Source organism: Hipposideros armiger, unplaced genomic scaffold (assembly GCF_001890085.2).
Source record: "Hipposideros armiger isolate ML-2016 unplaced genomic scaffold, ASM189008v1 scaffold_101, whole genome shotgun sequence".
In the NCBI taxonomy this organism is placed as follows: Eukaryota; Metazoa; Chordata; class Mammalia; order Chiroptera; family Hipposideridae; genus Hipposideros; species Hipposideros armiger.
In genome coordinates this window covers 3,781,941-3,795,180 of record NW_017731451.1, presented here as the reverse complement: position 1 = coordinate 3,795,180, position 13,240 = coordinate 3,781,941, and the positions used below count along the sequence as shown (strand labels likewise).

At 34.2% G+C, this 13,240-nt stretch overlaps 1 protein-coding gene across 9 annotated transcripts in view; it reads right to left on the bottom strand.

Annotated features, from left to right (window-relative positions):
- Window positions 1-459: 459 nt before the first annotated feature.
- The window catches only part of WASF1 (WASP family member 1), a 55,991-nt gene continuing 43,210 nt past the window's right edge, over window positions 460-13,240 (bottom strand). For 6 of the 9 annotated variants that reach the window (XM_019646374.1, XM_019646375.1, XM_019646376.1 and 3 more), the window contains 6 exons: window positions 11,559-11,712; window positions 10,336-10,480; window positions 8,618-8,790; window positions 4,086-4,265; window positions 2,175-2,803; window positions 460-1,324 (listed from right to left, as the gene is read on the bottom strand). In XM_019646374.1, coding sequence (XP_019501919.1) covers window positions 1,167-1,324; window positions 2,175-2,803; window positions 4,086-4,265; window positions 8,618-8,790; window positions 10,336-10,480; window positions 11,559-11,712 — 1,439 coding nt within the window. In that variant the 3' untranslated portion in view covers window positions 460-1,166. The remainder of the gene's footprint in view (window positions 1,325-2,174; window positions 2,804-4,085; window positions 4,266-8,617; window positions 8,791-10,335; window positions 10,481-11,558; window positions 11,713-13,240) is intronic. The other 3 variants (XM_019646381.1, XM_019646380.1, XM_019646382.1) reach the window with 3 other exon arrangements.

Here is a 13,240-nt window from a genome sequence, read left to right as displayed (position 1 = left end):
TGCAAAAGGAGCAGATAGAGGCAAGGATAAAGACTGCAGTTACTTTTACAGTCAAGCTACCAAAACCTCATTTAGTCTTTTCTTCACACTAAATAATCTGATACTAATGCTGCTTCCCCTCCACCCCTGAATCTGGACTGTGTAAATATTAACAACTCATTTTATCATTGCAAAATATAACTTCAAGAATGACGTTAAAATGAAGCCAAGAAGTGCTGAAATTAGACAGCAAGTTGAGATTTTAATTTAAGAGCATAAGGAGTTGAAAAATACTGATCTTGTGACCTCAGTGGGAAAAATGATGTAAAAGTTATCCTACACACTAGACAATATGAATCTGTACAATTAAGAGGAAATTACACAGCATAAGTGGTTTTTTAAATCTTCGTTTACTACCTATGTATTAAGTAAACTTTTGATAAACTCTCAGAAATAGTTTTATTCAAAGAACAACACCCATTAACCTTTAAAATGAACCATTTATTAAATCAGACTGTTCTTAACAGTTATGTAAGTTACATGTATGTTTATGTCAGAGTATTTCACATGGAAATATTTTAAATTCTTTATAGGCAAGCAAAATCATACCACACAATATATAAGTGGGGAGGGGGTGCTGCTAAACATTCAAATAAGGCAAATATTTAAAAACAATAAAACAATAATTAAAAAAAATTCAAGCATTCCTTTAAGAGAATTCAATACTACAAGCTAAATGTACTTTCTGAGTGTATTCATATATTCAAGGCAGTGTTTCTTCTTTTAAAACATCAAGAAATGGAATAAGGCTCATTAATAGATACAGCTGCCCTCAAGATTTCAATCTTAGTTGCTTTCTTTAAATTAAATTCACAAAGTGCACAATTAAGATATATCAAAAAACAGAATCTGCTACTCTAACAACAGCTGTCCATGCTTAATACTTAGTGGTTTATTTGACCAAATTATGTCTTTTCAGGGAAAAATAAAAAAGATAAGCCACTGTAAAACGTTAGTTTGAAATGTATGCTAATATCTTTCTTAGAAATCAAAAATTATGGAGGAAAACGGGTTATTTATCTTAAGGAAAAGAAAGCAAAACACTGGAATGACCAAACATTTTCAAAGAACAAGCACCACAAAGGACATTTGCATTCAGTTTTGTAATATTTATCGATGCATTTTTCTTACTCCAACCAATCTACTTCATCAAATTCTGAATCATCTTCTGAATCACTATATTCCACAGCGATACGGCGGGACAGGATGGTAGCAACATCATTTTCAATGCGTTCATGTTTAGCTTCCTGTTCACGCTGCTCTTCTACTTTTCGTAGCTGAATACCTAATATAGTAAATCCAAACCATTCATTATAAACCAAAACACTGCACAGTAGATATTATTAATCTTTCTGGAGTAAAGTCAAATACACATGAGAAATACTAACAGAAAAATAAAAATCAAGATCTATTAAAAAGTATCTGAAGGAATCATATTTAGAGAGACATTAATTTCTTCATTACGTTATCATCTGTGATATTAGTCGGTGAAACTTGCCCGATACCCCAGTGGACATCTACAGTTTATTAAGCCATTATGATCTATTGTGCCTCCCTGCTCACCAAATCCTAAAAAGTTAACCAGATGATACTTTTCTTCTGTTACCTCTATTATTATCAAATAAAATAAACATCGTTGAGTATATTTTCTGTGGCTTTATTCTCTCCGGTACTTGAGGAAAAAACACTCTTCTTATTCATTCTATATTATTAGTGCCTGGAATACAGTAGGTTTTTAGGAAGTGTTGACTGAATAAATGAATAAATATGTCAAGTTGTTTTTTTTTCTATTACTAAGGGAGGAAACTTAATCTTTTAAAGGCATCTGGTAGAGCAAGTGTCACTGAGACACCAAATGGACAGCCTTCACTTTGAAGAAAATGAGATTTTTTAAGGGGTTAATATACATACTAAACATAATAAAAAGGGTTTTAACTAATTTTCTGTAATAATGTGATACGTTTTCTTGAAAATGATTTAAAATATAAGTTGAACATAGCTTTATTTTGTAAAGACCATCTGTGTAAAAACATGATCATTTAAAATTTTATAAATGAGGAAAACATTATTGTTTCAAATATTTAGAAAGTTCCTAATGTTACAATAGAATGTTTTAGTGGCCCTGAGAAAATTACCTTTTCGTATTGCTTCCAGAAGTACACTCCTGGCGTCACTGATTACAGGTAGGGTTGATGGATGACGCTTTGGCTCAGAAGCAGGTATAACTTGTGATGGAGGAGATGGAGGCATTAATGGAACATGGGGACCTGGGGCAGTAGATGGAGTTGGATGTAGCCCAGAGGGAGGATGAGCAAGAGCTGCAACTGTGACAGGTGACGATGGTCGAATGCCAGGTGGAGGCAAAGGAGGCGGTGGTGGGGGTGGAGGCAGCCCCTGGACTTCACCTTGTGGGAGTGGATGAACGGGTACAGTCTCACAGACGGGGGTGGCTCTAGCTATCGGTGGAGAGGGTTGCACTAGAGGAGGTGCAATGGGCGGGGGAGCCGGGTGGAGGACTCCTGGGGCAATCTGAAGAGGAGCTGGAGGTGGCGGTACTGCTGGAGCTTGCAAAGCAGTGGCTGGAGGTGGAGGTGGGGGAGGCACTGGTGGGGGAGGAGTTGAAGTCATTGACGCTCTTAATGAAGAAGTTGACAAGGCAGATGGAAGAGGTGGTGGAGGAGGTGGGGGGGTGGGGCTCACAAACACAGGTGTCCTGCCTGTAGCTGGTGACTGAGGGCGATTCTCTATCAAACCTGTAGCAGAACTGAAATGATAAAGAGATCCTAGCAAGTTATTAAAAGAGAAAAGATTAACCACACAAAATATAAATGACTATCGGTAATTATATCAAGGTAAATGCATTAACATGTTCCTATAGAAATTAAAATTTTTTCACCAGTATTTAGAATAAAATAACTAAAAGCACACCAAGAAAATTAACAAGTGGTACTTTGGTTTGTAAAATTCTAAATGGTCTCATACCCTCAGGCAACTTTCAGATTCACTCAAGCATTTTATGCTTACTTTGATAAGCAAAATGCTCAATTTTACATAGTGATATGATTCTTTGTAATGGCTAATCATTTATCACATTACAACATTTGTAGCAATACTTATGACCAACACAATGCTATATTTATAATGTTGTATTATATCAAGAGTCATCATATGTCATTTCAGTCAAATCAATGACAACTAATCACAAACCACAAAAGGAAATTTACAGCCCTCGTCCTTCCTGAGGATGAAAGAGCAAATAAATCACGGACAGAAGATTGATATTTTTAACTGAATACTGTAAAACTGATCTCTATTTCTCTTTAAAAATTTATAATTTGGGTAACAATGGACAAAATTAAACTACAAAATAGCTTTACTGAAAATTATGAGGAATTGCCTATTCTCTCTCAAATTTTTAGAGTATTTCCCCTAATATCAGATTAACATTTATAATTACACCTTTGGTTCCCATTTTTTAGTCCCTTACCACATTATAAAAATTCTTAATTTGTATTACTATACAGCAAGTCCTCTCTTAAAACTGTCAATAGGCTCTAACTTTAAGTAAAATGATGTATAATGAAACCAATTTTACCATAGGCTAACTGATACAAACAAAAGTTAAGTTCCTACGGCATCTCAACAACATTAAATGACATTGAACAAAACAACACTATTCAAGGACCTGCTACACTGCACATCATATGCTTGATAATAAAGCTATAATAAAACGAAACAGGTTCATCTTTAAATTCTCCTTAAATTTCCCCAGAAGAATGTGTTGGCTCTTATCAGAGGCTGGAAAATTACCTCCCACAGGCCAAATCTGACCCACTCCCTGTTTTTTGTAAATAAAATTTTGTTTCAACAGAAATATATTTGTTTAATCATGTACATAGTCCATGGCTGCTTTCATGCAACAATGGCCAAATTAGGTAGTCGTGGCAGAAATGTATGCTCACTAAAGCCTAATACATACTATCTGGGCCTTTAAAGAAAAAGGTTACCAACCCGAGATAAAACATCAAGTGCTTGTCCCAACATACCTGATACAGGTGGGTATAGGTTTTGCATCTCCTGCTCCATGCATTGGCGGAGGTGGAGGTGGTTCATGTGGTCTGACTAAGACCCTTTCCTCAGCTCTAGTCAGAAGCTCACTCATTTGACTAAATGGCAAGGCAGAAAGTGAGTAAGATCCATCCATATGATCCACATATGTCTGAGGTCTAAAAAAATACACAGTATCAGTATATTTTTCTTGAATTATTGGTGGAGTAAAGTGTTCTACATGAGATATTTCAAGTTTATACTTTGGATGCCAATATTTTAAACACTTTTAAGAACCTTCTTTCAGGAATTTATTGCATTCATCCTGCTTTTAAAACAAAAAATGCTGCTTACAATGCAAACTTTCCTTGCTGATTCAGGTTCATTAATGATGATCTTCAGTTATTTTGTTATTTTATAATGTAATACTACTTCAATTTACAAGGATGAAAAGTATTACATATATAATCTTATAAACAAGAAAAGAATTAACTTTTAGTAAATTGTATTCAAAGCTATCTGCCCGTTTCACTTTCTTCTTTGTAATAAGATGCCAATGACAAAAAGTTAGAATATGTAAACTGGAATTTTCTACCACCAAGATATCTTGTTGCTCTCTTAAATCTAAATGACTTTCAAGTGTCTTGTACCCAGGGAAAAAGGCTTCCCTGACACTAGCTAGCATCACAGAGATGGTTAACTACATCATTTTTATCTTTTTGGTGTTTTCAAAGGTGCTAGGGTACTCAGAACATAGTATGTAGAGTAATATAGCAACATGTGACTTAAGATCAGATTTAAAGCAAAAGTTTAGGTACCCTGAGCATGTGAAGACATTATGTATTTACTGATTGTAGTGCATGCTGGGGACAAAGTTGGGTTTAAAAAATTTGCACAAAGCAAGTTATAAATAATATATTTACACTACTGGGTCAGCTAAATACCTCAATTACTTAATGGTAGCAGAAATAAATGTTTGCCTACAGATGATCAATTTTTTAAAACTCTCAATTCTTTCAGTCTCTTTTTTTCAGTAATGCATATAAATAATGTCTTAGATGTATATTATTCCTAAAAGAGGCACAATATTGTACACTTATGGCCCAATAATTTACATGTATTATTAAAAAAAAAACCTTCAGATCTTTTCCATTCAAAAATCAGTTATTATATATATATATATATATATATATATATATATATATATAAAAAATACAGAGCTAAGGAAATGGGTAAAGTGTCAAAAAGTGGATTTTTTCACAGAGAGATGCTAGTATGTTAGGGTAGTGTGTTACTTACATAGGGCCTCTAACTACTAAGAAAGGAAAAGGACCTATTCTACATTTTTGCAAAAAGGGATGAGTAATTTTGTTTCAAAGTCCTGATATATCTGAGGTGGAAGATGTGAAGAAAAAGGAACAAAATGTAACCCTTTCTCAACTCCTATTTTATATACAGTGATATATAATTCAATAATACTTCAAAAAAAAAAATCCAGACCCCATTCCTCTATCATGGAATTCTAGCAGACTGCTTGAAATACTGAGAGGGAGTTGAGACTGCATAGGAAAGGTCATCTGAAGGTCATCTACTCCAACCAGCTCTTTCTAAAGACGACCAAACCAAAGCCCAGGTATGACAGTGATCTGCCCAGGATCAGCCTTCAGTAGACTTATAGTGGTCAGTGTTTTAGAATCATCTCTATACCCATAACAGGCCCTGCCAGTTCAACAGTTCAGGACCTAACACTTACAGGTATAGATACTAGAAATAAAGCCAGTATTTTATCATTAATTTTGTTTAAAAACAAACAAAAGAAAAAGAAACCTTGTTTCAAAATGAGAGGCTGGGCCATTAGCAACTTCAATATGTTTATGTAAGAGATTAGCATCGTCTTCAGCCAGCTCTGGACCTTGGGCGAGCTTCTGCCATTCTCTCCGCCTGTCATGTGGTGCTCTTGGCACTTTTTCTGGTTCATGAGGACGATCTAGATTTTTCTGCTGTAACACATGTATTGAAACAAAGCCAAATGCTAAAGTGCTAAGTTTTTAAAAAGAGGTTATAATAATCAAGATAAAATTCAAACATCAATATTGAAACAGGCAATGTAATCATAATATAACAAAAGTAACACGGGCATAGTTCATTTGTACTTTTAGAGTTAAATCTTTGCTAGCTTGCTTGTAATCTCAGTTTCTTGTCATGTTTCTTTAATCTCTAATTGGAATTGATGTACCAGATAAAAATAGTATGCCTAAGTAATGAAATTTGAGGTCAGAAAGTCCTTTCAGATGGAAAATGATTCATCAACTCTGCTACATCTATTAGCTTTTCCTATGAGTGAAATTTCTACCATTAATGGCACTCTACCTCAAACCAAAACCTGAAAATTTACTGAAGTTATTTTATCTGGGAAGTCATCAATTAGCTAGCCGATGTATGTTAGTAAAAATCCAATTGTCTAATTAATCCATTATAACCGTGTCACTCAACAGGAAACAGAGTATTTGAAAGATAACACAAATAGTGGTATTGCCACAATACGACTCACTGCTCCCCTGGTTCCTGTCAGAAGTAGCCTCTGCTTTCTATAATCAAAATGGATCAATTCTTAAATCATGGGAAAAAGCACAGAAAGGTCTAGAGTAGGTACAACAGAGTCAAATGCTCAAAGAGGCCAAGCAGATGACATTCATAAATGAACAGAATAGGGTATGAGACAGGGAAGGCAGTGAACTGGACAGGCATGTCCATTTAAGGCATTCCAGTTCAAAATTTTTAAGACCACTGTGGCTATGAAACAAAACACTGCTTGCAGGTGTAACTTTGGACTGTCAGTCGCCAGCTTGCAAACTCCAGCTAGAACACTGGGATACTGTCTAATTAAGATAATAACAGGAAGGCATTATGGGGAGAGGGGGAAAGTAGAGACAGTTACAGGAGAACAGGGGTGATGAAGACCGACTTTCCCTCCCTCATAACTCTACCTAAAGCCAACATTGCTTCCTCCTTCTATAGTTCTAGTTATCATTAACATGGAATAAAGTAAATCCAAGTGAATTTTATTAGAAAGTGGAAAATGACAACACAGCAGATAACAGGAATTTATTGAGAATAATCTTTCCAAAACATTTAGGATATGCTCCGTGGTTAGAAAATATTGGCTTAATCTGCTTTACCAATATCTGCACAACATTCCTTTGTTCCTTCTTTCCAGAATGCCCTTCTCTTCCCTGGTCCACTTAGTTCCTATTTGTTATTCAAGATATATTATAAGCTTTGTTGCAAGTGTTTACCCACTCTGTCCTTCTAAACAAACGCTATTTTGTGTACTCACACCGTCCAAGCATACCTCTGTTATGGCACTTCTCACACCACATTATAATAATCTAATTGCTCACCTGCTCAAATTGGACTGTAATCTTTCTGTGAAATTATAAAGGCTTTAGTATTTGACTGTATGGACCCAATAAAATAAAACTGTCAAAGTACAGATCTAATAAAGTTCCATATATGTAACAAAGCACAAATACACGAAAACTAACTTCAATTTTTTGAATCTCTTGTAATACCTTCTGCTTCCTCTTTTCCTTCCTCTTATCCTCTGTATCTTGCAACATTTTTTCTTTCCATAGATCAAAGAAATATGAAGGGTTGGTATAAAACTTCAAACCTTCTTTACCATCATCTCTGAAATAAAAAGTATCAATTAAAATATATATTAATAAGACTTAGGCAATCAGAATAGAAATAGTTTTACTGAAATGTTATTCTTACATTAATAAAATATAGCATGTGTAAAAATTGTGGCAAAATAAATTAGAATACTGAACCAATAAAACATTTCTCACAAGTTGGGNTATATATATATATATATATATATATATATATATATATATATATATATATATATATATATATATATAACTATAACCAATCAACTATACAAAAATAAATTTTTTCACAGAGAGATGCTAGTATGTTAGGGTAGTGTGTTACTTACATAGGGCCTCTAACTACTAAGAAAGGAAAAGGACCTATTCTACATTTTTGCAAAAAGGGATGAGTAATTTTGTTTCAAAGTCCTGATATATCTGAGGTGGAAGATGTGAAGAAAAAGGAACAAAATGTAACCCTTTCTCAACTCCTATTTTATATACAGTGATATATAATTCAATAATACTTCAAAAAAAAAAATCCAGACCCCATTCCTCTATCATGGAATTCTAGCAGACTGCTTGAAATACTGAGAGGGAGTTGAGACTGCATAGGAAAGGTCATCTGAAGGTCATCTACTCCAACCAGCTCTTTCTAAAGACGACCAAACCAAAGCCCAGGTATGACAGTGATCTGCCCAGGATCAGCCTTCAGTAGACTTATAGTGGTCAGTGTTTTAGAATCATCTCTATACCCATAACAGGCCCTGCCAGTTCAACAGTTCAGGACCTAACACTTACAGGTATAGATACTAGAAATAAAGCCAGTATTTTATCATTAATTTTGTTTAAAAACAAACAAAAGAAAAAGAAACCTTGTTTCAAAATGAGAGGCTGGGCCATTAGCAACTTCAATATGTTTATGTAAGAGATTAGCATCGTCTTCAGCCAGCTCTGGACCTTGGGCGAGCTTCTGCCATTCTCTCCGCCTGTCATGTGGTGCTCTTGGCACTTTTTCTGGTTCATGAGGACGATCTAGATTTTTCTGCTGTAACACATGTATTGAAACAAAGCCAAATGCTAAAGTGCTAAGTTTTTAAAAAGAGGTTATAATAATCAAGATAAAATTCAAACATCAATATTGAAACAGGCAATGTAATCATAATATAACAAAAGTAACACGGGCATAGTTCATTTGTACTTTTAGAGTTAAATCTTTGCTAGCTTGCTTGTAATCTCAGTTTCTTGTCATGTTTCTTTAATCTCTAATTGGAATTGATGTACCAGATAAAAATAGTATGCCTAAGTAATGAAATTTGAGGTCAGAAAGTCCTTTCAGATGGAAAATGATTCATCAACTCTGCTACATCTATTAGCTTTTCCTATGAGTGAAATTTCTACCATTAATGGCACTCTACCTCAAACCAAAACCTGAAAATTTACTGAAGTTATTTTATCTGGGAAGTCATCAATTAGCTAGCCGATGTATGTTAGTAAAAATCCAATTGTCTAATTAATCCATTATAACCGTGTCACTCAACAGGAAACAGAGTATTTGAAAGATAACACAAATAGTGGTATTGCCACAATACGACTCACTGCTCCCCTGGTTCCTGTCAGAAGTAGCCTCTGCTTTCTATAATCAAAATGGATCAATTCTTAAATCATGGGAAAAAGCACAGAAAGGTCTAGAGTAGGTACAACAGAGTCAAATGCTCAAAGAGGCCAAGCAGATGACATTCATAAATGAACAGAATAGGGTATGAGACAGGGAAGGCAGTGAACTGGACAGGCATGTCCATTTAAGGCATTCCAGTTCAAAATTTTTAAGACCACTGTGGCTATGAAACAAAACACTGCTTGCAGGTGTAACTTTGGACTGTCAGTCGCCAGCTTGCAAACTCCAGCTAGAACACTGGGATACTGTCTAATTAAGATAATAACAGGAAGGCATTATGGGGAGAGGGGGAAAGTAGAGACAGTTACAGGAGAACAGGGGTGATGAAGACCGACTTTCCCTCCCTCATAACTCTACCTAAAGCCAACATTGCTTCCTCCTTCTATAGTTCTAGTTATCATTAACATGGAATAAAGTAAATCCAAGTGAATTTTATTAGAAAGTGGAAAATGACAACACAGCAGATAACAGGAATTTATTGAGAATAATCTTTCCAAAACATTTAGGATATGCTCCGTGGTTAGAAAATATTGGCTTAATCTGCTTTACCAATATCTGCACAACATTCCTTTGTTCCTTCTTTCCAGAATGCCCTTCTCTTCCCTGGTCCACTTAGTTCCTATTTGTTATTCAAGATATATTATAAGCTTTGTTGCAAGTGTTTACCCACTCTGTCCTTCTAAACAAACGCTATTTTGTGTACTCACACCGTCCAAGCATACCTCTGTTATGGCACTTCTCACACCACATTATAATAATCTAATTGCTCACCTGCTCAAATTGGACTGTAATCTTTCTGTGAAATTATAAAGGCTTTAGTATTTGACTGTATGGACCCAATAAAATAAAACTGTCAAAGTACAGATCTAATAAAGTTCCATATATGTAACAAAGCACAAATACACGAAAACTAACTTCAATTTTTTGAATCTCTTGTAATACCTTCTGCTTCCTCTTTTCCTTCCTCTTATCCTCTGTATCTTGCAACATTTTTTCTTTCCATAGATCAAAGAAATATGAAGGGTTGGTATAAAACTTCAAACCTTCTTTACCATCATCTCTGAAATAAAAAGTATCAATTAAAATATATATTAATAAGACTTAGGCAATCAGAATAGAAATAGTTTTACTGAAATGTTATTCTTACATTAATAAAATATAGCATGTGTAAAAATTGTGGCAAAATAAATTAGAATACTGAACCAATAAAACATTTCTCACAAGTTGGGTGGTAAATTAATGAAAATGGAAAGCTAGATGTTTTCAGAATTGGTGTTAATAATTTATTAAAGTACAGCTGGATAATTTTCATCTCTAACTTCTGCCGAATACCAAGTTTTCTAAAAGTCCTTTGAGAAATTCCAATAATTACAAATGGTTCTGCCTAAGGATGATAATATCATTTAGAATACAGAAACTTGTACTGGGTTTCTGCCAATACTCTAATTTACTTATTATCTTACCAAACCCCAAAAATATCACCTAATAGTCATTCTTGTAGTAAGTTATTTATATCTAAATGACTTGCATACTGAAAAATAGTTTCAAATAACTATCTGAATACCATTTGATTCAGGATATGTGTTCTGCATCTTAAATTACTTATTTAACAAATCATATGAAAGGACTCCCAAAAAAGCCTAAATAATTCCAGATTTTATTTTAAATGGTTAAAAACATTTTAAAAACAGACACTACATATTCATTATGTAAATTTCATGCATATAGATCAAGAGTAGATAAAACAACCAAAAATAATATTTATTTTTGTTAGTGTGGTGAAATTTTGAGCTCTTTCTTTTTTATTTTCCATCTGATTAGAAATTAAATTAAAAAGACAATAACAACTCTTTGGCCCTTTGTAGTAATAAGTTTGCCACTAACTTTTCTTGTTAATACTTGTCCAAACAATTCCCTTGAGATAGTCTTGTCTTTTCTACTCCAGAGCTTTAGGAGCTCACCTACTGGATAAAGCAAACGGTTTCTAAAGGTCATGGATAAGAAGCATTCTCTGTGTAGGTCAAAAGTCCAGTGAACTAAAGAATGTTGGGGATTTAGCATTTAAAGATAGACCGCTGCCTATCTGAACTTGAAGCATGACATAAATAACCAGCTTTCTTACTTATTAGCCTACTGACCTATAAGGAGTGAGTATATTGAGAGGTGGAGGCTGTTCACAAACATCGTATGTCTCCTGCAAGGGAATAGGCAAAGTCTTGCGGTCAAAAAGCTGCTGATCTTGAATTGTAGAACTTCGGAAAGCTTTTCTCATTGTTATATCTTGCAAAGACACTAAAACAAAAATCAGAAATGTATTTTGTTTATTTTTACTAAGATGATTTAATATACGAATATATTCATACACTACATTTGTTTAAAAGTCAGCATTGCTCAGGAGGTTGTGACTGTAGTGGCTTATGAATCAGGAACCATATTTTAAATGCTGTATCACTATATTCCATAGCATTTTATACCTCATTTTCCCAATCAGATGGACTTTAATGTCACCTCTGATTTCTAAGGATCAGAGGGCTCCAATGACACCTGAAGCATATCTGTATTTTCTACCAAATACATTTTTCTTTTTTTTACTTGCCATCCCCACCCCCTGCCCCAACCTACATCCTCTTCTTCCTTTCTTCTATACACTCTTTTCCCTATCACCCTTTATTACTTTTATTTAGCTTATACCAATAACACTGTAGGAAATTACTTCGTTATCAGTGACATTCTGGGCTAAACACACTGTTGACCTCTGTACTATATTAACTACTGATATTACACATATACTATAAAATTAAAATAAACTTTGCAGTAAAGAAAATATTTTCCAGTACTGGGCAATCTATAGTATTCCTTATTTCACTTATCTTTTATCTTGTGCCATAAGGATTTCTACTTAGTTATAAGCTCTTGAAGACTAAGACTGTCTTGTACATTAGTACCTCTATTAACTAGCACAGCCCCATCACATATATGATGATTTAAAATAACTTCATGTACTCATTTTCTTTTGAACTATGCAGCACAATATAAGAAATATACCAGAATACTACATTTTTAGTGCTTAGAGTGATTTCCTGATATTAAAAAATTAGGTGATTTAGTGGTTTCCAGAGGTAAGGGGGGATGGGGGTGGTAGATGAGGGTAAACGGGATCAAATATATGGTGATGGAAGGAGAACTGACTCTGGGTGGTGAACACACAAAGTGATATATAGATGATGTATTACAGAACTGTACACATGACACCTATGTAACTTTATTAACCGTTGTCAGCCCCAATAAACTTTAAGTTAAAAAAATTAGGTGATTTCTTACATATTTAATATGGTTTTAAGTATACAGGTAAATGTTTTATACTATAGCAAGGTCAGTACTAAACAATCATAACAATTCTTAAATTATTCTTCTCCCTAAAATAGTATCTCTATCATCCTCACAAGTAAAATTCACTCAATATGAACGCTTGGATCTAGGGAACAGGTGAAGCAGTGAGGCTGCCTACACAATGATCATACCATGACTGCATTCCCAGCAATCTCACACTTAAAAAACACCAAAATAAAATCCAAAAGACATGTTTTTTTCTTACTATCACTAAAAAGTAGTATAAGAGATATTTAATGAGTACATACTAAATGCGCTATATGATTTCATTAATTTTTATTTTATTTAATCTTTATAATTCAACAATAGGAATTATTATCCCACTTTTAAACATAAGAATACCAAGGCGAGAAAATATTATATAACTGGCCCAGGGCAAAATGGTTAATATGCAATAGTCAGAAGAGAAAGCCCAGATCTATCTGCCCTT